Source organism: Bicyclus anynana, chromosome 3 (assembly GCF_947172395.1).
Source record: "Bicyclus anynana chromosome 3, ilBicAnyn1.1, whole genome shotgun sequence".
NCBI classification, from domain to species: Eukaryota; Metazoa; Arthropoda; class Insecta; order Lepidoptera; family Nymphalidae; genus Bicyclus; species Bicyclus anynana.
Window position 1 is genome coordinate 13,068,038 of NC_069085.1, and position 27,204 is coordinate 13,095,241.

The 27,204-nt window shown below is 32.9% G+C and overlaps 2 protein-coding genes across 4 annotated transcripts; one reads left to right on the top strand and one right to left on the bottom strand.

The window, feature by feature from the left end:
• Positions 1-863: 863 nt before the first annotated feature.
• On the top strand, positions 864-10,979 carry LOC112058255 (uncharacterized). Of its 2 annotated transcripts, XM_052891318.1 has the most exons (5): positions 886-2,298; positions 2,376-2,491; positions 3,328-3,840; positions 6,172-6,430; positions 6,954-7,092. In XM_052891318.1, exons 1-4 carry the CDS (start codon positions 1,986-1,988, stop codon positions 6,409-6,411), a joined length of 1,182 nt encoding a protein of 393 aa, XP_052747278.1. In that variant the 5' UTR covers positions 886-1,985; the 3' UTR covers positions 6,412-6,430; positions 6,954-7,092. The 2 variants fall into 2 exon arrangements, with proteins under 2 accessions (XP_052747279.1, XP_052747278.1); XM_052891319.1 differs by lacking the exon at positions 6,172-6,430 and having other exon boundaries at positions 864-2,298; positions 6,954-10,979.
• On the bottom strand, positions 9,484-26,807 carry LOC112058257 (glycerophosphocholine phosphodiesterase GPCPD1). 2 transcript variants are annotated; one of them, XM_024098965.2, is made up of 7 exons: positions 25,457-26,807; positions 25,060-25,285; positions 24,382-24,591; positions 23,759-23,881; positions 17,290-17,424; positions 14,138-14,284; positions 9,484-11,855 (listed from the first exon to the last, which is right to left on the bottom strand). In XM_024098965.2, the coding sequence occupies exons 1-7, from the start codon at positions 26,521-26,523 to the stop codon at positions 11,823-11,825; spliced, it is 1,941 nt and encodes a 646-aa protein (XP_023954733.1). In that variant the 5' UTR covers positions 26,524-26,807; the 3' UTR covers positions 9,484-11,822. The 2 variants fall into 2 exon arrangements, with proteins under 2 accessions (XP_023954733.1, XP_023954732.1); XM_024098964.2 differs by lacking the exon at positions 9,484-11,855 and adding an exon at positions 12,107-13,194 and having other exon boundaries at positions 25,457-26,806.
• Between the last annotated feature and the right edge of the window lie 397 nt (positions 26,808-27,204).

Consider the following 27,204-nt stretch of genomic DNA (forward strand, 5'->3'; position numbering starts at 1 on the left):
CGTTCAGTAGTTAAAATATGATTTACCTGCACTCTTTTCTTTGTTTTCACATTTTTATATCCCTCTATATCAATTTTGGCAACTTTTACAGAGACTTAGTCGCTAAAACTATGGGTCATATTAGGAGTAGGCTTAAAGTCAGTCAGCGGGCGATGGGGCGAGTTATGCGTGGAATTTCTCTGCGTGATTGAATTAGAAGAACCAAAGTCACTGATATAGCTCGGCGAGTCGCGTAGTTAAAGTAGCAATAGACAGGCAACATATACCTAGTTCGATTGTTCGCAGATTTGGTCCCCCTCACTACGGGGACCGAGGACATCAAGCGGGTTGTAGGGAGATACTGGATGCTGGCGGCGTTGTGTTCGAAAATGCTAGAGGCCTATGTCCAGCCGTGGACGTCCATAGGCTGTTAGTGATGATGATGATGATGAGGTACAGACCATTGATGTACTGTACCTAGTACCTTGTACCTACTACGTACGTAATAGGTACCTATATTCACACTATTTATACCTACCAATATGTATAACTTACAGTTGTGAAAATGTAATCAATATTCATGAAGTACTTAGTAATTTATAGTAAGTAGATAGGTACATATTATTCATCATTGTCAGCCTAACTTAATTCTTAACGATTCACTCCAGTGACTGACATGCCCCTGTTAAGTAAGCTTTAGACGCACCACGCTGTTCCTATGCGTATTGGCTGGCATAGGGTGAGATTGATTTTGTAACGATCACTATCAGACATCGATTTAATGTGCTTTTCGAGGCACGGGGTCTAACATCGCGCCTTCTCCACTCTGGACTGAGAATTTATACTGGTACCTAACATACATACAGGACTCGAACTCGGGAGTCCCAAGCTACATACATAGGTTAGGCACTGGACCTACGACGCTGTGAGTCAGTAAGTAGGTATCTACTCAGTATTAGCTAAACCATTTACATTTGCAACGTTACTAATAAGCTGACACAATGACAACGAGGACCTCATTTAAATTCCAAGCAAACGTTTCCTTTGTTTGAACAGTGAAGCTGAGAATCTTTTCTGTTTTTTTATGGATTTTTCCCATCATTTTAATTAATTCGTTAGCTGGTCACGTGTCTACGCCACGTGTACTATTTCATTCTTCATTTAGTGTTTTCTGATCTGTGGTCTCAATAGCTTCACAGTAAAGATGCCGGTCTCGGCAACGAGAGGTCGTGGATTTGATCCCCGCGCGCTGGACTATTGTCGAATCCACTCCTAACACAGTATCTTACTACTGATATGGGGGTATGTGAATGTTGGTGTTATTTGAAAATAAATTTAATGTTTTAAAAATATTCTTTTAAAAAATAAATAAATATATTTTCAGTGAAGTCAAGATGGAAGCAATATAATTTGAAAGTGAAAGGAGTGTGGTGCATGGAATACTACGAGTAACCTTGCCCATACCGACAGAGTAGATGTAGGTAAACCTAGCAAGACGACAACGAAATTGGTAACACTTTAGTTCGATGTCGCCGGTTGACAATACGATATTTGCCTACTCGTACGATACTGTCTCAAGATATCTCGTGATACGCATCTAAGGCCTACCACACTACTAGATTTTGGATGCAAAGAGAATATACATATAATAGAAATCAGAATTGTTTAGTCTCAGTACCTATGTTATTATTTGGTTTCTACTTTCTGCAGGCGGGCATCTACTAGTTATATTTGTAAACTATTGTTGTTTACATTTGTGCCAAAACGGAAGTCGATTGGGAAAACATGGATTTTTCTTGACTACGGAACCCATAGACGAAATATATCTACGACTGAACCATAAAAAGAGCGCGTGACATTACAAATTTATTTAGTCTGTGACAACTTGTGACATTTTTGTGTGACGTAAATGACGTCTAAGTATTAATAAATCGTCAATCTCTAAGTTTTTAATAATTATTATTTATTTTTAAGAACAAGAGCTTAAATACAATATAAAACTTAAAATGAGTGAATTAGAAGATAAGACCCCTGAAGTAAAAGAAACAAACGGTGATATTAACAAAGAGAAACCTAGGAAAAATTGGGTACAATTTGACGATGAGTCCCCGCAAACAAGCAACTTATCTTCAGATACTAAACCAAGTGAGCCCGCAATAATTGCGAGTTCATCAGTGTCTTCAAACGAAACAGTTCCAGCAGTTCTGAGAGCCGAAACTGTTCATGTAAACATAGACCGCGGTGACAAAAACATTGAGTCTATGTCACAGAGTTCTGTGATGAAAAATGTTGAATATAGAACCGTCCGACCTGCATTCAGTAAGTTTCATTATGTTTTTTAATAGTGTTGTGCAAGTAACAGATTCCCACATCATTCAAATTCTCTCTGTATTCAGGCAATGGTGACATTATTGTGACCTTGTTACCGACAAACACCAAGTGGCCCTGGATAACAGCGGCGCGATTTCGTCCTGAACTTGTGCCTGAAGAACTAATGGCTCAAGGTTTGACTGTAAGTTGATATCTTCAACAATAATTTTATCTGTAAAGTGCTAATAATCTCAAGTTCACATCTTTACATATTGGAAGATTTTGCAGTTACATGCGAATTATTACTAATTGTCTGTTAATTATGGTGTTTATTACACCAAATAATCTTACCAAATTTGGATTGGCAAGGAGAATAACATGAGCAGATAAGGGGAGTTTTAATCTATTGGCAAGGAATTCCTTATCCCTACATACTTGGTTACATGTCCTGGAATTTGCTCAGAGATTTTCTCTCTGCCACATAATGGACCTTATAGAGTTACCTCTCTATAATATTAGTAGTTTGTGAGGTTGTTGGATGTAATCTCTAGATCTGATTTTGAAAATGTTTTTATCAACTAAAGCTATATTTTATTACTGTATTCTCATGGGAATGAGTAATATGCAGGTGAAACCGTAGGGTGTGTGCAACATTGGATGAAATTATAAAACATAAGTCTTTTATAATCAATAATTTTTTGCCTGCAAAACAAATCTTTGCCTTTCCCTAGTTTTTCTAAAAGTACAGTTTTTATCCAGGTAGATCAAGAATTATTTGGTTGTACTACTACATTGTGATTGGCATAAAAAGTCCAACAAGAACCAAATTCCAATTAGACAAAGTTGTTATTACTTGATAAGTAAAATAATTTCCAAATATTTGTACTTAAGGTTTTAGCTTTTTACTCTACACCTTTTAAAGTGATTAAATCAAATTGATAACTGATTTTCAATCAGCAATTAAATATCAATTGAATTTTAGGATTACAAGCATTTTTCAATAAATAATATTTAATCCAATATTCATATTATTTTCAGTTGACAGTTGAGGAATATGTGCACGCCATGGAGCTCCTTGTGAACGATGCCCGTTTCACACTGTACAATGTTTGCTACAAGAGAGTATTAGTTTGTTGGATAATGTTGGCATTCCTTGTGTTGCTCGCACTGTTGTTCTCTGGCTTGGAAGGGCTCACACTCTTTTCTCTGGGAGTATTGTGGCTCATACTCAATGCCATGGCCATCTTTCTCTGTATGTGGATCAAGTTAAGACTGTTCAAAGGACTGGAACAATGTTTAGCGAGTGTCAATAAACTGTTGAATAAACACAAGTTACTACTAGCACTAGACGACAGGGGTAAACTGTCATGCCACAAAGTTAACTTGTGCTTTATTTATTTTGACTCTGCGCCGTGCATTGGCCATTTGCAACAATTCATTGAAAGTGAAGAAGGTAAAACAATAATGCAAGGCTGGGAACAGAGACTGGACGTAACAGCCAATGATATTGTTATCCAGGGCAGTCAATCAACACGGTTATCAAGGAAACAGGTGTGTAAATTTTCATTTATTCCAAGTACTTAGTATATTGCTAAAATATCTTTCATTTCATGACTTATTAAAACATCAGTACTGTAAAATGGAATCCAGTTCAAATTGCTAATATGAGTTTGTCACAAAATCTATCTTTACGAGTACATGGGGCTGTTCAATAGCAGCATATTATATTCAAAATCATGTTAAGTGCTTGTCTTCGTATGTGCCTGCTCAGTGACTAAGTAAGCTAGTTTATCATAGTTTTAACTTGCACTAGTTTCAAATTTCAAAATGCAATCAGTTTGATAAAATTTATACTTGTATTATTATAATATTTACACATATTAACAGAAATAAGGCCTACAAATATTTTACCTATTACTTACTTTACAAATAGTCCATGAGGCCTAATATACAACCAACAAAATAATCTAGTGTGAAGAGAAATAGACAAATTTTAAACAAACAGAAATATTGCTATCTCTTTTGTTGCTTTACGACAACAGAGAGGGGACTGGGACAACTCTTCCACTATTTGACAACATTTTGTCTAGAGTTGAAATGGATATTCGGCAACTCTCTGCCATCCGGCCACCATAATACTATCTGGCCGAATACCGGATAGCTACTATTCGGCCTATACTAATTTTTAATCACACAATATTAAATTAATGTAATACAAAGAAAATTAATGAATTAGTAGTCATACTGCAGTAAATGCAAATTATGGTGAATAAATACTAATTTTTCTGCATTGAGAGGTAGCAGGCGGTAGCATTTCTTTTCATAAATAAGCTTCAGAAAAAAGTCTTTTGCTATAAACACTGCTGCAAATATTTGGCAAACTTTGTTAATTTTGGGTATTGTTTGGCTTTAGCTGCCCACCAAGAATAAGGGTTGAAATTGCGATTAATTCGTACTGACTTGAGATAAAAAATTAAAAATCAGATCACAAGTATTGGCCACATGGTTGACCGAATATCCGGTATCCAGCCAAACTGCTATCCGTTTCATCTCTAATGTTGTCTATATCTCTTCACTTGGTTGCATGTTAGCACTACATGTTACAATAGTTTATCATGGAAGAACATTAACCATTTAGATTTCAATCCACCTCTAAAGCCAACTTTCTGTTCTCTGATAAATACACTACAACAGTGTTTGTAAACAAAAAAAAAAAACAACAAAATAGTCATTTGTTAAATGCCATATCCCTATCATTCTGCTCCTGCTTCCTACTAACATAAATTTATACTGGGGAAGGCATAATTAATATTATTATTATTATTTTCTCTAAATAAGCAAATAACTTAAGGTGGTATGGTTATAAAATTTTGTATCGTTTTTATACATAGCATTTTGTTATTGCTCTACCAAAATTAATCAAAAATGGTTCAGTAATTACAGGATTATTCATTAATTAATCAACATTAACATTTCTTGTAAAGATAAAGTAAGATATATACTTATGTAAAGTATAGTAAGTTTATGCATGACATGTTTTTTTTCTTTTAATTTGTCATCTGCTTCTATTGCTTGATAGTATCTTATTTACATACATACTCATATTATTATTAAATACCATGCAATTTAATTTATAATGCAAATAAAGCCACTGTGTTTCACACAATTAGCTAACAGTTGGGATATTAACCAAAATAAATTGTTAAATATTTCAGTGAAGTATGTATATGAGTCATACACAGGATTTTAATTAATTATGGTCTACAGATAATAATCAAATGTTTATTCTGTGCAAATTTTATTAGCATTTATGCTATGCCTGCCTTTAGTAAAACTAATGAGTCTAATTGTTATTTATCAATTCTAACAATAATAAATTTATGTTTTTCATTCATAATCTGTACTTATTATTTTAATATTACATATATCTTAGCATATTAATCTGTACTTTTATTAACACCGGTAATGTATATTTACCGAAAATTGTAAATACTGTTAGTTTAAAATCTATCTCCATAGATTGTGAACTCAGAAACCAATGATTAGGTTAGTAATTTTATTATTTATTTTTTTGTGAATGTACAAATAAAAAAATTACTTACAATCTACAAAATAATAAGACATTAAATTGTAAGCACTATGTAGCAGTTCACAATCTGTGCTATTATAGGTAAGATAATGAAGATTGTAGTCAAGGGCTATCTTAAAGAATAAAAAAAAAAAAAAATCTCGCGAGATAGATTAAAAATATAACGGTATTTACAATTTTATGGTGACATACTTATACAACTAAAAACAATCACTTATGGACTTTTATGGGTTATTAACATATTAACACACCAAGTAGAATGTGATGGGTAAGCGAAGCATATAAATGTGCAGGATATGGCAGAGCAAGTGTTCCTCCGATACCTCCAGCGGTGGGGCAAAGACTTCTTGCGGCGCCGGCTCGACTGGACGCTAGACGAGGACGGGGGAAATCCCGCGTCGCCGCGCCATTACGCGCACGCGCTGTGCCCTTGTCAGTATACCGAGGAGATATTGAGGAACAAAGAGCCCAAAGACACTCGCGCCTGTTGTCCGCCCTGCAACGACTGGCTCAGGCGGCGCGGTCTCGACTGACCAAACCGCTTTATGTTTGGCAAGTCCACATTTTTAAATTCGAGGTTGAACTATGCAGGAGTTAGCGTCCACCCATAGTTTTCTCGTTATACAGGGTGCTCGGGAGTAATTTCCATAACTTCAAGGTGTTGACGAGTCCACTTATAAGAGCTGAACTGCATAACTAATATTTTTTCAACTAAAAAATAAAAACTTTTTATGTTTTCATACAAAGTAATTCAAATAATTCCAACTATCCATATATCACACGCCTTTATTTTAAAATACTTAAAACTTGGCTACGTCATAATTATAAGGATGTGAATGAGGGATCCTTAGGCATTTTTAATTAATTTTCCTTAAAGAATAATAACCCTAGAGTTATGGGAAATACTCCCGAGCACTCTGTATACACCGATGTCTATTTTGCGTAGACTCCCAATCAAATGTTACCAACAAATCGTTGGTAGTTTCAATGTGACGTCACATCCGATATAGTTCGACCCTTCATAAAATAATCAGTTTATAAACAGTAAATAGTTACAATTTTCTTTTATTTACAGGAAAGGTGTGCTCTTCTATATTTACGTTACGCCGGTCGTTGGGGGTCGCACGCTGTCAAAAAGCGATTGAACGTCAATAGCTCCACGCCCGGACGTCACAGCCACAAATACGTTTGCCCTTGTCAGTTTATAGAAGAGCACCTGCAGACAAAGCCGCCGGCGGGAATAGCTAAGTTTTTCACATTACCTACACAAAGTATTCAACTATACTAAGATACTTAATTAAAACTTTTAAGTTAATGAATCCGTCCATTTCGAAATTGTGATTCTTCCTACATGTAATAACTATGTATTTGTATATATTAATGTATTTTTCTAAATTTTCTCACATTATTTTGTCTTTTCTATGTAACTATTGCAACAAAAAAGATTAGAATTTAATAAACTCATTGTATGTAATCGTATATTCATGTGGCAACACCACATTTACTGTCATTATCACAAAGATCTGTCATTATAGAGCAACCAATCATTGTTGATAGTTTTATCAGATTATTAAAATCATAGTGGAAGTTCACATAATTACCAGACGAATTACAATAAATGTAATTTGTTTATAAACTTATAAACGTATTTATTTAAATTTAAGTCATGAAATCAGATGTCTTAGAACACAGCAGACCATCTTATATGAAATAAGAACAAAATTATCAATTATTATCAAGTATAGTGCGCGCAAGAAAGGTTTGCGCGTAGCCAAATTGGAACTAATCTAAAAAAAGTGCCGCCATCTTATCGTCTATCTCTTGGCGTGTAAAAGAGACACTAACGCTGGCAAAATAATTGCACCGCCATTCGCGCGCAGACTTATCTTGCGCGCGATTCTTGCAATCCCAAGTGCATGACAGAGCACAGTGTTACCCTATGAACGACAATAAGTGACTGCGGCGCCTTCATTTATTTTCTACTCTTTTATGTCGCAATAAACTCGTAGTTGTATAAAAATGTATTCCATTTAATAAGTCTGACTTTGGCAGTTTTTAGGATAGTTATTGTACACAAAACATTTTTTTTGTTCAAATTTTAATATGTACAACGCACATTTTAATATTTTAGCGATTTATTCATATTATTACTGTTATTTGAATTATATACGAAGTAATTTAGTCATTGATAGATGTACTTAAGTAATCAATGGGACCATTTGGTTGGAAAGTATTTTTGTTTTGTTATAGTATTTATTTTTTATTTTAATTATTTAATGGTTAGTTTCGTAAGGTTGAAATGTTGAGGGGCCATATATCAAACTTTAGTATTATTTACTGAAGTCATATCTAAAACGATATTAATTTGTATCTCACTGTCTGAAGTTGAACATATTGATAATTATTAGATGTTTTAGTTATATATATTTTTGGAATTAAAAGTGTTGACCATAATAGTTAATAAGTATCAAGTATATTATTTAATATAATACAGTTAACTTGTGTACAGACACAGCCTTCTAAAGACACTTAAGCAAAGAATTATGTACCTGTATATATGGATTCACTTATTTATATGTATAAATTGTATATGCATTTGTGTCTGTAGATTTCTGTCTGAATATGACATAATGGTAAAATGTTGCTATTCTACAGGGTGCTTGAGAGTATTTCCCATAACTTCAAGGTATTAACGAGACCACTTATAGGAACCGAACTGCATAACTAATATTCTTTTAACTACAAAAAAAATATGTTTAAGAAATAAATAAATGTTATTAAATATATTTTTTTATACAAAGTAATTCAAATAATACCAACTATCCATGTAACACACGCCTTTAGGTGACAAAGCGACAACGTAGCATTTTAAAATAAAAATACGTCATTATTAAAAGGATGCGTATAAGAGACACATTTTAAGATTTATTTACAAAAGAAATGTTATTTTCGAAAAATATTCATTTTAGAACATGTTCCTTGAACATTTTGAATTAATTTTTGTCAAAGAATATATGAATATAGAATCCCTAGAGTTATGGAAAATACTTACTCCCGAGCAGCCTGTATAATCATCTAAATATACGTTTATATTTTCCAGTGCCACATTTTAAAATACAGCTGGTTTTTATATATTTTATTTTCTGTATTTTAAATGACTTACATAAGTTCATTTTATTATAACGAATATCTTAATTAATTTTAACATTATGCACATTGTAGGTGTTTATTCCGTGATTGGTTCTTGTTAAGAATATTATGATAAAGAACAGAATTTTTCCATAACGTTAATTTAATGGGTTATGAAACCATGTAAAGTACTTAATATATAATGTAAAAAGAAATTGTAAAAAATATTTTTTAAAGTATATTGATAAAATTGTGTTACAGGAATATAAATATCTAAACACACATCACAATAGTTATTTATGCCAATGTCAGGTAATGAGTGTTAGAGTGGCTATTTGCGTGCAGTGGCATACTATATTTTTGACAGTTGTTGCGTATAATCTCAATTTCGTGTATGTCAATTATCATAATTGAAAGTTAGTGAATTAGCCTGCTGGTTTTGTATTGAGTAAATTACGAAATGAAAGTGGAAAAAATGTATTATGCGACAATTTATTTAACTTATTGGTTTACATTTCTTCAAATCACATGTTTTAATACATATTTAAAACTTTGCTACATCACATTTTTATTTGAATTATCTCTTACACCATGTTTATCAGCACAAAAATAATGATAAGTATTTTACGCACAAAGTTTAGTATTTTATATAATTAAATTAGTTGTAACTAAAACATTGTATCTATATAATGACACAATAATGTAATTAAATGTAAATTATTTTTACCTGGACCTCCACACAATCAGACACTGCGATAGTGTAGTGTTTATGTATATTCTTGTATACCTAGAAGTCAAAACGCGTCCCATATTAGATTTTCACTACATATCAGATTTTAGAATTTGTGTAAAGGTTAAGAATTTAATGTAGTTATAAGCCAAAGCTCAATATTAATTATGCAGAAGAATTATTTGAATATTAGACATATTTCCATATAAAAACATTTTAAAGCTATAACATTAGTTACCTTAACATAATTTCTGGTTGTTTTATAAATTCTGTATTCATCATTAGGTACTTACTACGTTTTAACCACAATAATATTTAATTTTAAACCATTATTTTAACAATATTAATTTAATTATAAACTGTGGTCGTAAATCTATGAAATGAAATAGAGGCAGAGCATTTTGAAAGAAATATAAATGACAAGCGATGCATAACTGATTATTAATAATTATAAGAATAATTAATTGATTATCAATTGTTATTATTAAGATGGCCATTTTAAAATTATATGACAGCGCCCCCTATAATCATAAAACATGTTTAAAAATTCTATTAAATGACTCCTCTAGTTTCGAAGAATTTTTTTAACTATCTTAACGGCTCTGTCAACCGTGTATGTCGTTTTATAAATTTATAATTAAAGCCATTATTTATAATTAAAGTAACATAACAAACGCAATTTTCGTTGATTGTTTCATGTTTATGCAATGTACTCAATGTACTGTATGCAAAATTGTAAAGTTACTCAATTTGAATCTTAACTTGGGTGAGAAATTTACATCGTGTTTCAATCAGTATAAAAAGATATCTCATTCTATCTTTGTGTCTTGCGTAGTAAGTTAGAATATATCTAACATTCGAGACTAACTTATATAAGGGATGTAACTTTTTCATCACCTATCTATTTGAGTGGAATTTATGGGAATTTATGGGTCCCTCTAAGGGAAACAATATTGCTTTCTTATTTATTATTGCCAAGTCACTGATGTCGAAATGATGTTTTTTGGCACAGATTCAATTCGTAAAAGGGAGATAACACCAAGTTTTGTAAAATTATTGTGTGTCATACATTACTCGTATCAAGTGCAATTCTTATTAGGTTACTTACACACAGAAGGTAGCTGAATGTTGTGATTACATGTAAACATTCCGTCCTCTCCTCGAAATATTTATACATTTGTAAATCATTATAGTCATTAACAAAATATACAAGAAGTATTTAATAAATTCACCTAAGTTTAATCATTGTCTTTTTCTTGATGAACAAATACCTATCTCTCATACACCTCAGATCTAATGTAAGTACATGAATTTATTAACTTCCTGGCTGGGAATCAAAGATAAAATATACTAGAAATCTAATGATAAATTTGTCCTAGCTTGATTCTACATTGGTTTTTCAGCTAATAGAATAAAGCATTTGTCTGTACCTACTACTAATAGTGAATACTCTTTATGTACATATGCACGAAACGCTAACTATAGAACACATTAAAGTTAATGTTGGCGGCACAATAAGATTTTAAAATACCCATCTATCTCTACATTTTTCAAGTTTTTTTTTTAATTGTCTACAACTTATTATATGATGAGTACTGTTTACCAACAAAGAAATTAGAAATGAAGGTAGAAAACGCATGTTATTTCACAACTTGTTTATTTTAAATGATGTATGGTTTGTTTATAAAATATAACTAACCATATCTAATTGTTCTAATTATTTAAGAACAAGTTAATCACAATTATTATTAGGTGTGAAATGACTAGTGAATTATACCCTCATTTTTAATTTGTTTGTTGGTAAACTGTACTTATCAAGAAAGGCTTTAGTATAGGTAGGCTTATTTAAGTGATGTCTTCTTCTTTCCTCGGCCTTTTCCGCACTTTGGCCATTAAAGTTGGCAGTTGTGCGTAAAGTGACGTATTAATTCCTAAAATCGGTTAATCATTCACTCACTCTGGCAACGAAGCATTTGATGGGCGCAAGAATCTGGTTACAGTGCATGATAAGAAATTGGAAAAATGTAATACACAATTGTACGAGATTGCTGGGTCAAGTAATTTTAAGATTATTAAGAAATACCTTCATTCGTTGGAATTAGATGGAGCGGCTCTGTCCTTTGGTGCAGACATGTTAAAGTATTAATATTTTAAAACGGTTTACCAGCTATTGCTAATTATTCGAGAACACCTATGTAAAAACCAAGACTTTCAAAAGGCGATTACAGTTAAAAAATATATACAAATATAAATGTTTAGTACCTATGGTTAAATAGAGGTTTAGATTTTTACCAATTACCTTAACTTACCAATAAGGCATTCTTAACAAATAAAAGAGAGGGTAAGTTTCTCGTTTATTAAACAAAGTGTAATTTGTGGTTGCAATATTTATATTTAAAAATAAATGGTACATCGAATATACAAAAAATATGAAGTTATTTTTACATATCATTGTACAATAATATTACCCAATATCACAGTTAAAAATTAATACAGAGTACCTACTATAAAAGAAAATTGAGCTATATTTGTTAGCAAGAAAGTGAATTAATGACTATATTTTTGATCCTATGAATTTTGTTAATAATTCGTTTTAAAACTTACTAATTTACCTACCTTCACAAAATATGAAATTATAATTGAAAATCAGTATAAATATTCAGTGTGAATTTTTTTTTTCTTATTATTTATTTATTTAGGTTGGATTAAAAAAATACTGTCTTTTTAACTTTCTTAATATTTTCTACATAATATAACCATTACCTACATAACAAAAGTAATAAATAGAAAAGGTAGAGGTAGGAATATAGTATATCTAACTTTTAATTAAGTATAATAACATTAATGGAAATTTTGATACCGCAAAAAAGGCATTAAAATAAACATTAGGCAAGTTTGCAATATTTTATAGTTCCTTTTAGAACTGTACAAAAGTTATAATACTAGGTAAAGACAAAAAGCCATGTGAATGTAATTGAGCAAAGTGAGAGGAAAAATGTGAAAAAAAGGTAACTAATTATTCTAATAATTTCTAATATGTATGTAAGCGTGTGAATAAATTCGTTTGTTACAAATTGTCTACGCGCGATTTCTTTGGCGAGCCCTTGGACGCGTCGCCCTGATCCCTGGTTCCCGCTGAGAAGAGGCCCTTGAAAGTTCCGCGCTGTTCTTTCACTTGGGACTCTTTGTCTATGGTCATAATGATATCTCGGTTTCGTTTCAAGTTCTTGTCCGGCTCGTCTCTGATGTCTATGGAGGAGGCGAGCGACTCTAGTGAGGTGACGGTGGAAGGCACGCCGGCTCTGTGGCGCACCGCAAGGTCGAGGAAGGGGCGCGTGGCGGAGTCCCCGGCGGAGTGCGTGGAAGAAGACGATTCGCTGGGCGGCGGTGCGTCCAACGCGGCCAAGCGCATTATGTCGCGCTGAGACTCGCGCGCCTCCATCAGGAATATACTTTCCTGTATAGTGCCACACTTTTAGTCAGCGTAGTTGATAGGTACTACTAGGTGCCGTTAGCGTGTTTATTTAAGATTCTTTAGCCACACTCATTAATTAATTTATGTCGTATCAAATTTCGGCCATGGCAGCCAATCTTCCATTGAGAATAGTCTACCCAGGGGACAATATTATAGTGAACAATCCCTCACTCTCATAACACGATGTGTTTGCGATACTACTAAAAATATATCAAGGGCTTAATGTGCTCTTGTAGGCATTGGGTCACCCAATGACATTTAATTGATATATTAAATTAACTGCTGACCCATAACTCATGACCCATAGTTGTACAGAGTGACCACGAGTCCTACGAACTATTGTAACATTAAACCCCAAAACGTATATGTTTTTTTACTTTAGCGTAAAAATATGTGAAGAAAGCACTATTCAAAGTATGACTGAAAACCAAAATTATTTAGGTACGATTTGGGTTGCAAAAAATTACAAAATACTCGAAGCTTCGTAAGTGTTGCGTCGTAACTAAATATTTAAAGAGACGTTATTATTACGAGAGTCCATGATGGCCAGACCTTCTTATTTTATAACAGCTCAATATATGTATGATAAGAAACTAGGTTTGGATCGCTGTGGCTTTAGGAGGTAGCAGGTCCATGTCCTTAATTGTCTAAGTATAAAATGTTTTTTTTTTATTTTCTTTGGGTTATCATAAGAAATGACGTAAGGGGCAAGTTTAAAGTTTGATAGACTGTTGACTAGGGTCAAGCATTCTCATAATTATGCAGAAGAAAATATAAGAAAGTGGTCGGATAAACTTTACGCATATTAAAACACCGAGGTCTGGCTATGACAGGCTCTCAATCTAATAAGAAAAAATATTAGCTCATATAGAAAAAAGCTTTGAGAAAAAAATAATATACTTTTTAAAAAGTTTACTAATTTTACCTTGACTTCTTTGGTAATATATTGGTCGAGTTTGTCGTATATGACAGCGTGCAGACCCATCTCCTTGAGTTTCATGATTGTGTTCTTATCATTGTTGTCATCTCCCCAACAGAATATAACTAGTCCAGCGTCTTTCGCTAGTTTCACCTGAAAAAATATTTGCATTGTCTGTGGTTATATACTTAAATAAATATATTTTTACAATGAACTTTTTGCAATCCAGGCCCAAAACAAGCGCATCTTGCAGGTACTAAGAAAGTTGATTATACATAATATACGAGTATAACATATATAAATACCTATAAAACCTGCACATAAATACCTACTCGTTAAGTTAATACCCTAACCTATTTTCCAATTGTGGGAATAGAACTCACGGCTTCTGATGCAGAAAGCAGCCTCGCTTACTCAGCCGTACAAAAGCGTAAATTTAAGTAAAAATGTTAATCCTTTTACAATAACATTCATTTGTTTTATAATCTTTTTTGTTAAATAGACTTCGTAACGACTCAACGGATTTCAATGACAACCTACCTAACCTACCTAATTTTGAAATAAAACAACAATAAAGCCTTATAGTAGGTACATAATATAAACATTATCAGATTCATTACTTTGAATGTAGGCTTCATAAAACCCCATTCAAGGTGATAATGTTAATACAAGGCTCGATTTTGTTATCTAGTTCATCAATTTTACAAAACATACCATAAGATTACGTTATCATGCAATTATTCGTGTGGAGGTATTATTATAATAATATTGGATATTGGAAAAAAACTTCGTATCTGCACAGAAAGTGTCTACAGTTACTAATCGAATAATCGATATAAAAATTTTTTAATACTAAGGTGGAAGGCTAACTTGTAAGGAGAAGTATGATGAAAATCCACACCCCTTTCGGTTTACACGATATCATACCGGAGCGATAAATAAAACATGACATCCACTGCTGGACATAGACCTCTAAAATGGACCGTCCACACCACAGTCCGGAACCGCCTGCATCCAGCGGCCAACTGCCAACTGCTTGATGTCATCGATCCACCTAGTTGGGATTCGACCAACACTGCGCTTTCTGATGCCGAGTCGTCCCTATCCATTGCCACTTCAGCTTCACGATATTTTGTGTGTGTGAACCACTGTTAGTGACTTTGGTCCTTTTGTGGATTTCTTCATTTCAAATTCGATCCGACACTCCGAGCATTACTCGGTCCACGGTCGGTCACCCGTCGAGTGACTCTGAGCCTTCATAACATGCCTATACCTAGTTAGCGACCAAGTCTCGGATCCGAAAGTAATCACGCGACACACCGTGGTTACCTATATGGTGTATCGGATCGAATAGCTTATAATATGAAGTAAAAGGGAAAAAACGCGATATTGCAATGCATGTAAAACTGTGACAGTTTTATTTTTAATATCCGCATTCGCATCCGCATTAGACTAACCGACGCCTGCGATCTCGTCCGAGCATAAATATTCTTAATCCAGCCCTCTCTTGAAATCCGTCCCTAGCGGACGTCCACTAGAGTTATCCTACCTCCCAGTCAAATTGCATCTTTCTACGTCATGCGGTTTTCGAGATTTCATGTCCTTTCGCTTTTATATATTTAGATAAAGTCGCAGTAGAGAGAGGGCATCCCAAAGTATGAAATAAATGGAGTGCGCAATAGCAATTTACAGACTGATATCCGCTTACATTTATTGTATGTACTGTATGCCGCGATCTTGGTCCCCTACAGTTTAATACAATTAGCGATCGCGTGACTCTGAATAACAATGCTACTTTAAGCCTGGATTATGAATATGTACCCAACTGTTAGTGCCTTTTGTTTTTGACTCAGACCAATTATAGTATAGGACCTGCCTCGCTAGACGTTACTTTTCTGTCAAAGTATGTGATCAACGATCTAATGCGATTATAGAAACTGTCTCTATAGTATTGATGTTATAGAAACTGTCTCTATAGTATTGATGTTAGTAACGATACTAACATCAAAGTGGTTAAAGAGCTCCGTAAAAATACCTTTTTGTGTAACTGAATTGTGTAAAAAACGGGCAAAAACTTCTAGTTTAGTATAAGATATATACCAAATCTAAGCTCATTTTCTTCAGAAAATGACAGACAATTTTGTTCGTGACTATGAGTGCGATACAGGTCCTTCTATAATTGGTCTGAGGTTGTTGCGCGTTAAACGTATAATCTATGCTTAGGTACTATAATTAAACAACCATATTTTTCTCTTGAAATAATTAATTTAACTCAAGGATATTTTTTTGTAAAATAAAATTCTCAAACATATGTAAAAAAAAAAGAAAATCTCCGAGTGTTAAATTGGCAGGAAATAGGGGGTCTCCCATCGAACGTGACACCAGGCATTTGTTGCAGCATTAAGGGGGCCTGTCAACTACTTTTACTTCTATGTACCTACTGAACAATTTTTCTGTCTCGTGAGTTATGACTGTAGGAGTTGTTAATTCTTTTTATAAGTATCTAAGTGAAATAAATTCTGCTTTATTCTCCATAACTAAGCATATTGTAAGAGCAGCTGCAACCATCTATATAGTAATATTATAAAGATATAAGCTTTGTGGTATTGTGGGGGGTAATCTCTGGATCTACTAAACCGATTTTGAAAATTCTTTTACTACTAGAAAGCCACGTCATTAAGTTATGTAAGCGTCATAGGCTATATTTTATCTCCGTATTCTCACGGGAACGGGAACTACGCGGATGAAACCGCGGGGCGTCTAGTGAAACAGAGTTCATTGTACCAAACTGTATATATAATATAATAAGTTCGATGTCCTTGCAAAACAAATATTTGTGTGATACCACAGTTTGCCGATGACTTTTTTTCTAGGTCATACAAATAAGGCAACATAGTATGACTTACTGTTTTTTCCGACGGATGTTTTGTGTAACGGATGGCGAATTTGAAATGGCAATGGGCAAGACATGTATCGCGAAAAACGTATTCTTTTAATAAAGAATTTTTGTTTTAAAAGAAATTCTTAACTTTTATTCCATATACTGGACAAAATTAATATTGTTTACCTATATTAAATTTGATATGAGTCAACTATCCTATTCTTATTGAAAATTTATCTTTAACTGTTACGATGCACAAAATTATCTACATACACACCTGTGTGGGATCCCTGAGCAAGTCCTCAGTGTGCGCCACAATGCCCAGGATGTCAGAGCTGATCGCATTCTGCACGGCGGCCGGGATGGACAGGCATCGGGGGTCGCGGTAAGGCTGGTACTTTTCTGTTATACCCTGAGTAATAGGGATGATGACAGTTTTTTAAATTGTATATAAATGTAAAAAGAAAACCTCTTTAATATTATTTCTTTTTGGTAATTTACTTTATTTTTTCATGACATTGTCACATTTGAAATATTCGATATATTATTATTGACTTAACAGCAAAATATTAAATTTTTTATTAAAATATAAACTAAATGTAAATAATAGCGTTGAATGTTGTTTTTATATTTTATTTATAGGTAAGTTTTAGTTTAGTATTTAATTTTATAATTTAATGTAAAATATTGTAAATAACAATTATATTTTATTTATAGAAACACAATCAAGCTTTTATTAGTACTATCACATTTATGTGAAATAATTATCATTATAAAACAACATTTATTAACTATTTTACGAAAAATGGAGAAACTGAGGTTTGATTTTGAAGTAAAACCAACAAGTGATGGAAAATCAAACGCAATATGTGTAACTTCGATTGCCACACCTGATGGTAAAACTTTCAGTATACCAGAGGAATATCAGCCGGTAAATCTCCACCAAACCATTTATAATACTCCAAACTTTGTTAAGGTAAAAAAATCCTTCAATAAAAGATACCAAACGAGAAAAGTCTGGATAACCTTAACTAAGGAAATAAAAGATATTTATTTGGATGCGGAGCAAAATGTACAATTTTATGATTTTTATCTCGAAGAAATTCAAAACTATTCTGAAATTATACCTAGTAGTTCACATGAAGTACTAGAAAAATTGTTAGAAAAAATGCTTGAAGAAAGACATAACAAACCTGAAAATCAAAATTTAGGGAATATTGCAAAAGATTTCATGATTGAAAAATTCAATGGTAGAAACTCAAATGCTTATCAATGGCTAAAGGATTTTAATAAAGAATGTGAACGTTTTGATATAAAAGAAGATATAAAGAAAATTAAAGTTTTAAAAAATTTTATGGAGCAATCTAGTGTCGATTGGTATAGTTGTATGATAATGAAACATACAATAGAATCAGAATGGGACAAATGGGAAAAAAGTTTTTGTGAGACATTTGCAAACAAAGGATTGTCACCCATTAGATATGCTCTGTCCTTTAAATATCAAACAGGTTCATTACTTGCATATGGTTTAAAAAAAGAAAAACTTTTACTGGAAGCAAGGAAATCAATTGATACTGAAACACTTATTGACCTTATAGCGGTCGGATTACCGAATTATGTGGGGGATCAGATTGATCGAGCAGCTTTGAAAAGTACTGAGGATCTTTACTATGAAATTGGAAAATTAGAACACCTTGTAAGAAAGAATAAATATGACAATAAAAACAGTATTTGCTCTGACATTAAATTAAATAAAGAAGAACAAACAAAACCATGCCCCATATGTGTGAAAGAAAAAAAGGGGAAACGTTACCATTTAATGGAAAATTGTTGGTTTAAGGATAAAGATAAAACAGGAGTTGTTAAAACTGTAAATAACTCTGAATTGGAAGTTGAACTGAATGAAGAGAGTCCAAAAAACTAGATGTGCCACCATTAATAAAAGTAAAGTTACTATTGAATGATACGTTAGATATTTCTGGAATTTATGATTCAGGTTCAAATGTATCATTGATTAATGCAAAATTGTTAAAAATACAGAAAAATGAAAATTCAAAGAATACCCAAATAGTAAGCTTGAAAACTATTAATGGTGAGAAGAAAACGAAAGGTATAATAAAACTTAAAATAAAAATATACAATATTGAAAGAGTTATGGATATCTTTGTAATAGATAATGAAAATTTTAATTATGACTTTTTGATTGGACTAGATTGTATTAAAAACTTTAAGTTGATGCAAAATGAACAACTAAAAATCGTACAATTTAATGATCCAAAAGAAAATGAAGACATAAATAAATACGAAGTGAATTTCAATGAACATATTGACACGGCAAATTTTGAAATATTGGTTAATCATCTTGATTTATCCCAACAATCAGAAATCGATAAGTTGGTAGAAAAATATAAACAAGTGTTTGCTAAGGATAAATATGATATCGGTACTGTACGGGATTATGAAGCACATATTGATTTAAGTGTAGATAAATATTGTTGCAAACGTCCTTACAGATGTACAGCTGAAGACAGAATAGAAATAGAAAGCCAGATATCAAAACTATTAAAAAATAATTTAATTGAGGAATCTTATAGCCCATTTGCTGCCCCAGTTACTTTAGCATATAAAAAAGAAGACGGTAAGAGAACAAGGCTATGTATAGATTTTAGAGAATTGAACAAAATTGTTATTCCCCAATCACAACCATTTCCGTTGATTGAAGATTTAATGATCAAAGCTGTGAATTGCGAATATTTTTCTACTTTTGACATAAATTCAGCCTTTTGGTCAATTCCTTTGAAAATAGAAGACAGGTACAAAACTGGCTTTGTTACACAAGAAGGACACTTTCAATGGACGTGTCTTCCGTTTGGATTAAAGACTGCGTCAGCCATTTTTCAAAGAATATTGGGAAATATTATAAGAAAATACGAACTTTCCGGTTTTGCAGTAAACTTTATAGATGACATTTTAATTTTTTCTAAAACTTTTGGAGAACATATATTACATATATCTAAGTTACTTGAGGCAATACTAAAGGAAGGCTTAAAACTGAAATTTTCAAAATGTACTTTTGCGGAAAAATACGCAAAATATTTGGGTCACATAATAGAAAATAATTCAGTAAGGCCTTTGAAAGATTATTTGTCTGCTGTAAAAAACTTTCCACTTCCTAAAACAAAAAAAAATATACGCCAATTCTTAGGAAAAGTTAATTTTCATCATAAATTCATACCACACAGTGCAATTATTTTAGATCCATTACACAATTTATTAAGAAAAGATGTGAAATTCATATGGACTGCAGAATGTCAAGAAGCATTTGATAAAATAAAAACATTATTATGTTCAAAACCAGTTCTAAATATTTTTGACCCAGAACTACCAATATACATTTATACAGACGCTAGTATAAAGGGTGTAGGAGCGGTTTTGAAACAAAAAGATAAAAATGAGGATATAAGACCAGTTGCTTATTTCTCAAAAAAGTTAACTGAAACTCAAAAAAAGAAGAAAGCTATATATCTAGAGTGCCTAGCAATAAAAGAATCTATAAAATATTGGCAACACTGGCTTATGGGAAAAGAATTTATTGTATATTCAGATCATAAACCATTAGAAAACATGAACATTAAATCAAGGACTGATGAGGAACTAGGAGATTTGATGTATTATTTATCTCAATATAATTTCAAGATAAAATATAACCCAGGAAAATCCAACCAGGAAGCCGACTGCTTAAGCAGAAACCCAGTTTTAGAACCACACGAAAACAGAGATGATTGTTTAAAAGTTGTAAATTTAATAAGTCTACAAGATATAAAGAATGACCAATATAGAAATCAAGACCTACAAAAACAAAAACTTATTAAGAGAAATGGAATTTACTACAAAAAGAATAAAAGACGGGAAAAGATTATATTATCAGAAGAGATGAGCATAAATCTTATAAAAGATGTTCACGTTAGTTATTGTCACATTGGGAGGACCCAGATGATAAATAAATTAACACCATTTTATACAGCAAAAAATTTCATCAAAAACATTAAAGAAATGTGTGATGAATGTGAAACTTGTATTAAAAACAAATCAAGGAAGAAATCAAAATATGGTTTAATGTCTCATTTAGGTCCTGCAACACAACCTTTTCACATTGTATCAATTGATACCATTGGCGGTTTTGGAGGATCACGATCAACAAAAAAATACTTACATCTTTTAGTTGATCATTTCACAAGATATGCTTATATTTCTACATCAAAGACACAAAGCTCCACAGATTTTATTAAACTAATGAAAAATGTTACAGAAACTTACAAAGTAGATATGGTATTAACAGACCAGTACCCTGGTATCAATTCCAAGGAATTCAAAGAATTTCTGAACCAGGAAAATATAAAAATGATTTTCACTGCTGTGGATACACCTTTTTCAAATGGACTTAATGAAAGGCTAAATCAAACATTAGTCAATAAAATAAGGTGTAAGATTAATGAAAATCAGAATAAAACAGCATGGAGTACAATTGCGCAAAAATGTGTAGAAAAATATAATGAAACAGAACACACTGTTACGAAATTTGCTCCAAAATACCTTTTACAAGGAAAAAATGTGAATATTTTGCCAAATGAACTGAAATCAAGATACACTAAAGACGATCTAGAAAGAGACAGAAAACTAGCTCTGGAAAACACACTAAAATCTCACAATTATAATAAAAAAATATTCGACCAGAATAGGCAAGAATATAGATTGAAAATAGGAGATAGAGTATATGTAGAAAACGGAAATCGTTTAAATAGAAAGAAAACCGATGAATTAAGAATTGGACCGTTCAAAATTGTACAAAGGATTTCCAATTCAATCTATGAAGTTGATACCGGCCACAAAAAAGCGGAATCAAACTTTTATCATATCACAAAACTGTATCCTGTTCTTAATGAGAGAACAATTATAAATTAGAGAACATTATTTAGATAAAGTTCTTTTTTAAGGGGGGGAGATGTAAAAAGAAAACCTCTTTAATATTATTTCTTTTTGGTAATTTACTTTATTTTTTCATGACATTGTCACATTTGAAATATTCGATATATTATTATTGACTTAACAGCAAAATATTAAATTTTTTATTAAAATATAAACTAAATGTAAATAATAGCGTTGAATGTTGTTTTTATATTTTATTTATAGGTAAGTTTTAGTTTAGTATTTAATTTTATAATTTAATGTAAAATATTGTAAATAACAATTATATTTTATTTATAGAAACACAATCAAGCTTTTATTAGTACTATCACATTTATGTGAAATAATTATCATTATATAAATTAAGAGTATGCTAATAGTAAAGCAATTTTGTAAAAGTAACAAGGTATCTGCGATCATTACTTTCGGATCTACAGGGATTTAAAGGGTCAGATTTGCGGCGTTGCCGCGGATCCCTGAAAAACGCCCCATACAAAATGGTACGATCTTATGACGTCGTAGGCAATTAATGATCGTTAGATTTGTATGGGCGTTTAAACAAAATTACTAATATCTTTGTTATTTCTGCATTTATGTTTATGATTCATGTATTAAAAAATGTTACTTTTAATGTAAGGAAGCTAAAACTGTATGAATTTTCATCTAATTACGATAAAATATTTTTAGTAGATTTTGAAATTTTATAATCTTATTTATTTTGCAAATATCCAGTGAATCTTTGCTTTTTATGTATAAATTAGTTAACATTGACCTTATTTACCCGAATCTACTACATAAAAATAAGTCGGGTTTTCCTTCCTGACGCTATAACTCCAGAACGCACTAACCGATTTCCACGGTTTTGCATTCGTTGGAAAGGTCTCGGGCTCCGTGAAGTTTATAGCAAAGAAAATTCAGAAAAAGGTAGGGGTAGTTGAAAGTTTACATCGAGTTTCACGCGGACGAAGTCGCGGGCGTCCGCTAGTGTATCATAAAAATCAATATATTCAAACCTAGTCATCATCCCCATTACATTTTTTTTCTACTGTGTTGCAGGCCAAAAAAAGGGATTCCATTAGCCATTGTTTTGGCCTGTAACACTTTTATGTCTATAAACTATAACAATAAACATTTAATGTATGGCGTGGAAAATAGTATTAGGTACATAAGTGGCGCAGCATAGAGAAATTGATGACACTGATAAAGTTGTAAATTAAAACGACAGCTCATCTAGAGGCTAAGAAATAGGTAGGTATTAATTAATTTGATACAGGCATATACCTACAAGTTGAAATTGTGGAAACATTTGTTTTATTAGGTGGTAACTAAACCAAATTATTGGCATATTGGTAAACAAAAAACATACCCCAGCCGGGAAAATCACGGAATATTGAATTCTCTGGAATAAGCTTGTCATTTTTTAGTTTTGAACACTGCGTAGGTGCCTTAAATGAACACACCTATAGTGTAAAAATATAGTACACTAATAAACTCCTTACATAATTGGACTATAAATTACTGTTAATAAAGTCCATTTTCTTATAATACAAACACATAAACCTACGTCTTCATATTTGAGGATACGCGGGTCACGCCCCCTTGGTCCTTCTATTGCTGAAGCGATAGCTTTCTACATTCTGTGGTGTTAATAATAATAGATATGCAGTTCAGTGAGTTGGCATTAACATAGAGGAGTTGAAGTTTGCCGCCACCTATACAAAGTTCGTGGGATCAACGATCAAATAGTTTTTATTTTTGTGGAATTTTCTAGGTGAACTTACCACAGTTAGAAACATGACCGGATATTTGTTCTGCTTGTTTCTAGCCATGGTGCAAATGTCGGGATTGAAACAGGAAAGTACGATCCGACGCTGCCCAGCATGTTTCAAAACAACTTCCAGAACCTGCAAATATACCTTACTTTAATATAATAAACTAAAGGACACCTGCAAGTTCGACTGCGTGAATTCTTCATGAACCATGGATTTTCCGATATGAAATGTTAAACCAAGCTAGTGTTGCCATCCAGACCTCTCCTTCTCTATGACGTCATTTCCTCTACACCCCTGCACTACGTGGGCGAGGACGCAACTAAGGGTTCATTTACACGAGAGGCAGCTCTACCGACGACCGCAGTAGACTCTCGGCGGCGGTCGACTCGACGGCGGTCGCCGACTGCAATCGACTCCCATTGGCTGCCGCTTGTAACATAGTGGCTAACAATGTCTGTTACAGGGTTAATATGTTCCTAATAGAAAATAAACTTTAAACACACATTAATGGCCCGAGTTCTGATCAACAATTGCGATCAGATTATACTGCCTGCTGTCTGTGCAGTGCTAGTTACATACATACTTCAAAGAGCATACTGCATACTTTTTATTTTTTATTTAATGTTTATTACCTTATCAACATAAGTGTTCATATCAAAAGGATTGTTCAGTTCAAAGGTACCATCATTCATCTCCATGGTCCACTTTAGCTCAATATTGAAGCCCACATGTTCATCCAGAGTTTTTAATGCTTCTTCTAAAGTAGGGAAGGGTTGGTGTTCTTCAAGATCTTCATCAAAGAACAAAATCTCATGGTTACGCCCTTCAACTAGATGGTACACCTAAAAAGATGTCTATGGTAAATTCTTTTAGAAAAAACATGTTTAAACATTTCTGTAATTATTTAATCACTCAGTTAAGTATGTTGAGCACAGACTGCCTTAAAACTTAAAGATGAACTACTTGTATAACTTATAGTTTGATTTAAATAGAAAAGGCCTTAACAAAGAGTAGTTGTGGAACCCTGGGAATTTTTCATTGCATCCTTAGTTTTAATTTAACTAAATAAATTAAATAAATTAGTTGTTAACATGACAAGGTTTTTTTATTTATATCACTAAGTAATTCACTTTATTAAAATAAATATACAAATGTAAATAAAAATTAAATAACAAAATAATTATACACTTAAATTAAATCTGTCAAAATAGAATAACTCAGCAATATGATTTTCCAAAGAACTTATGTAAGTTTAACATGAAATAAAAATAATATTATAGCGTGTACTGTGTGGCTTGGTCGCATGATACCTTCAGTTTCTGGAGATGCTCCAAGGTCAAGTCTTTGACTGGCAACTCGAGCATCTCAGTGAAGTCAACTTCCTTCTTTCTTTTCATTGAAATACACACATGAAAGTCATGATATATGACCGGTATCATGTCTTTACTGAGCTGCACGTCAAACTCCAGCATGTCTGCCCCACTGGCAGCTGCCTTTTTAAGGGAAGCTATTGTGTTTTCACGAATGGCATTTCCCCTGAAATTTTTAAAACTGGAGCACAGAACTACAAGGCCTCTCCTGCCTCATTAGTACATGAATATTGCTGATAAGAAACAATAATAATTTTATGAATAACATTATGAATACATATGTATTGGAAGTAATATTAGCTGTTATTAAAACACTATTTAAAGTACACATACTTACTCTTTGGTTTTAAAGCTAGCACCTAACCCTCTGTGGCCGACTTCCAATCCTGTCCATGTCGGATCCCAATGTTTGGCATAAGATACCTCCAAGTTACAAAGGCTGTCTTCCATAGGACAAATTATAAGATATTCAAAGTTAACAGTGCCCAGGGGCCTGTGTTTTACATTACATGTTACGGGTAGTTCCAGACAACCTTCAGAAGGTTTAAACATATTAGGAAGGACATATGTATATCCAATGTGGCAAGGCGGATCTTCGATTGAAGCTCGAGTGCTGTAGGAATAGAAGTCTATCAAATAAGCGAGTCCCTTTGGGTTAGGAGCATAGACATTGACCAAGAGAACTCCATCTTTTTTATACTCTCGACCAAACTGTTCCTGTGGCTGCAGGTTGCAGAGAGCAGGGTCATTGTCAAGTGTGGCCACTTCCACAAATACACCCATCGGAACCACTACATCCATAGTGTCGGTACTCAAGGAGGAATCTTCCACATGAGGCTCATTTCCAAAAGACAACTGCACTGGTGTAACTTTGATGTTCATGAGCCTGCCACTCAATCGACTCTTCAATTTCCAAGGGTTATTCATAAATTTGAATTGCACTAAAGTCTGTGTGGTGAGCCATCCTCTGCAGACCCTATGTTTGCCATCATATTCACCAAATATGTCAGTGGCAGGTACTATGACATTTTCTTTGATAACTCTTGGCCTAATATTAGTTTCCCACCTTCGCACAACTGTATCACCATTTTCTTCATTTATAAGACATATTGCATATCGGTAAAAGACATCACAAGTATTAGGAATGATTACAGTTTTTGTCCATATGTTTCTTTCTTCTGTGTAATCCAAGACCACACATTTCTTATAATTCCATTCACCAAGCTCTGGGGTGCTTCCTGTTAAGACAACCTTCTCCTTGGCTCCAATATTTGGAACACAAACACTAAATGCCCATTCTTGGGACAAAATTTCTGGCTGTTCAGGCTGTTTTTTTAGAGACATTTTTCTTGGAACTTTAATTTTTTGCTTTTTACGATCTACTAAAAAAAACCACCGTTGCATAATCTGCTAAATACGGCGTAAAATAACACAAATTTATTTTTAGTTCGACAGTAACAAATATTATTTTTAAATTAATAAAAAATTTTAAGTGACCAAAAATTAAATAATATTATTTGATGATGTAATTCACATTGTCGATATTTGATGTCATAAACTGTTTTGTCATTTTCACTTTATTAATGCACAAGTCACAAAGAACATTACAGAATTAAGGTTTTAACAAAAACAATTTTCTGATCATGGGCTGCTTAAATTCTGCCAAACTGTCAGTGTCAAGGTGTCAAGTGTCACGGTCACACGGTGTCAAGTGGGTGTCAACTGTCAACACTGACACCCATGACGGCACAGATGATAGTAGCTGTTTGCTAACCGTTTGTGATATGCATTGCCACAAAGTTCTGTCAAAAGAAAGAATCGATAGGGACTGATAAAGATGAATCGAAATGGGTAAATACCGATTATGAATTATTATGGTTCTAGTTATTAGCTTAATCGATAAAAATCAGAATAACTTGGTTGGCGTGGCCGTGGTCAGTTTGAAAAAAAAACAAGACTGAAAAAAAAATGGCTACGTTAAAAGTCATTGAATAGCGAATCGCCATGTCTCGTATCTCATGACTTTACCTAGAGTATGTTAAAGTTATACTCTATTTTTGAAAGAATGCAACGGTCACTAACTCA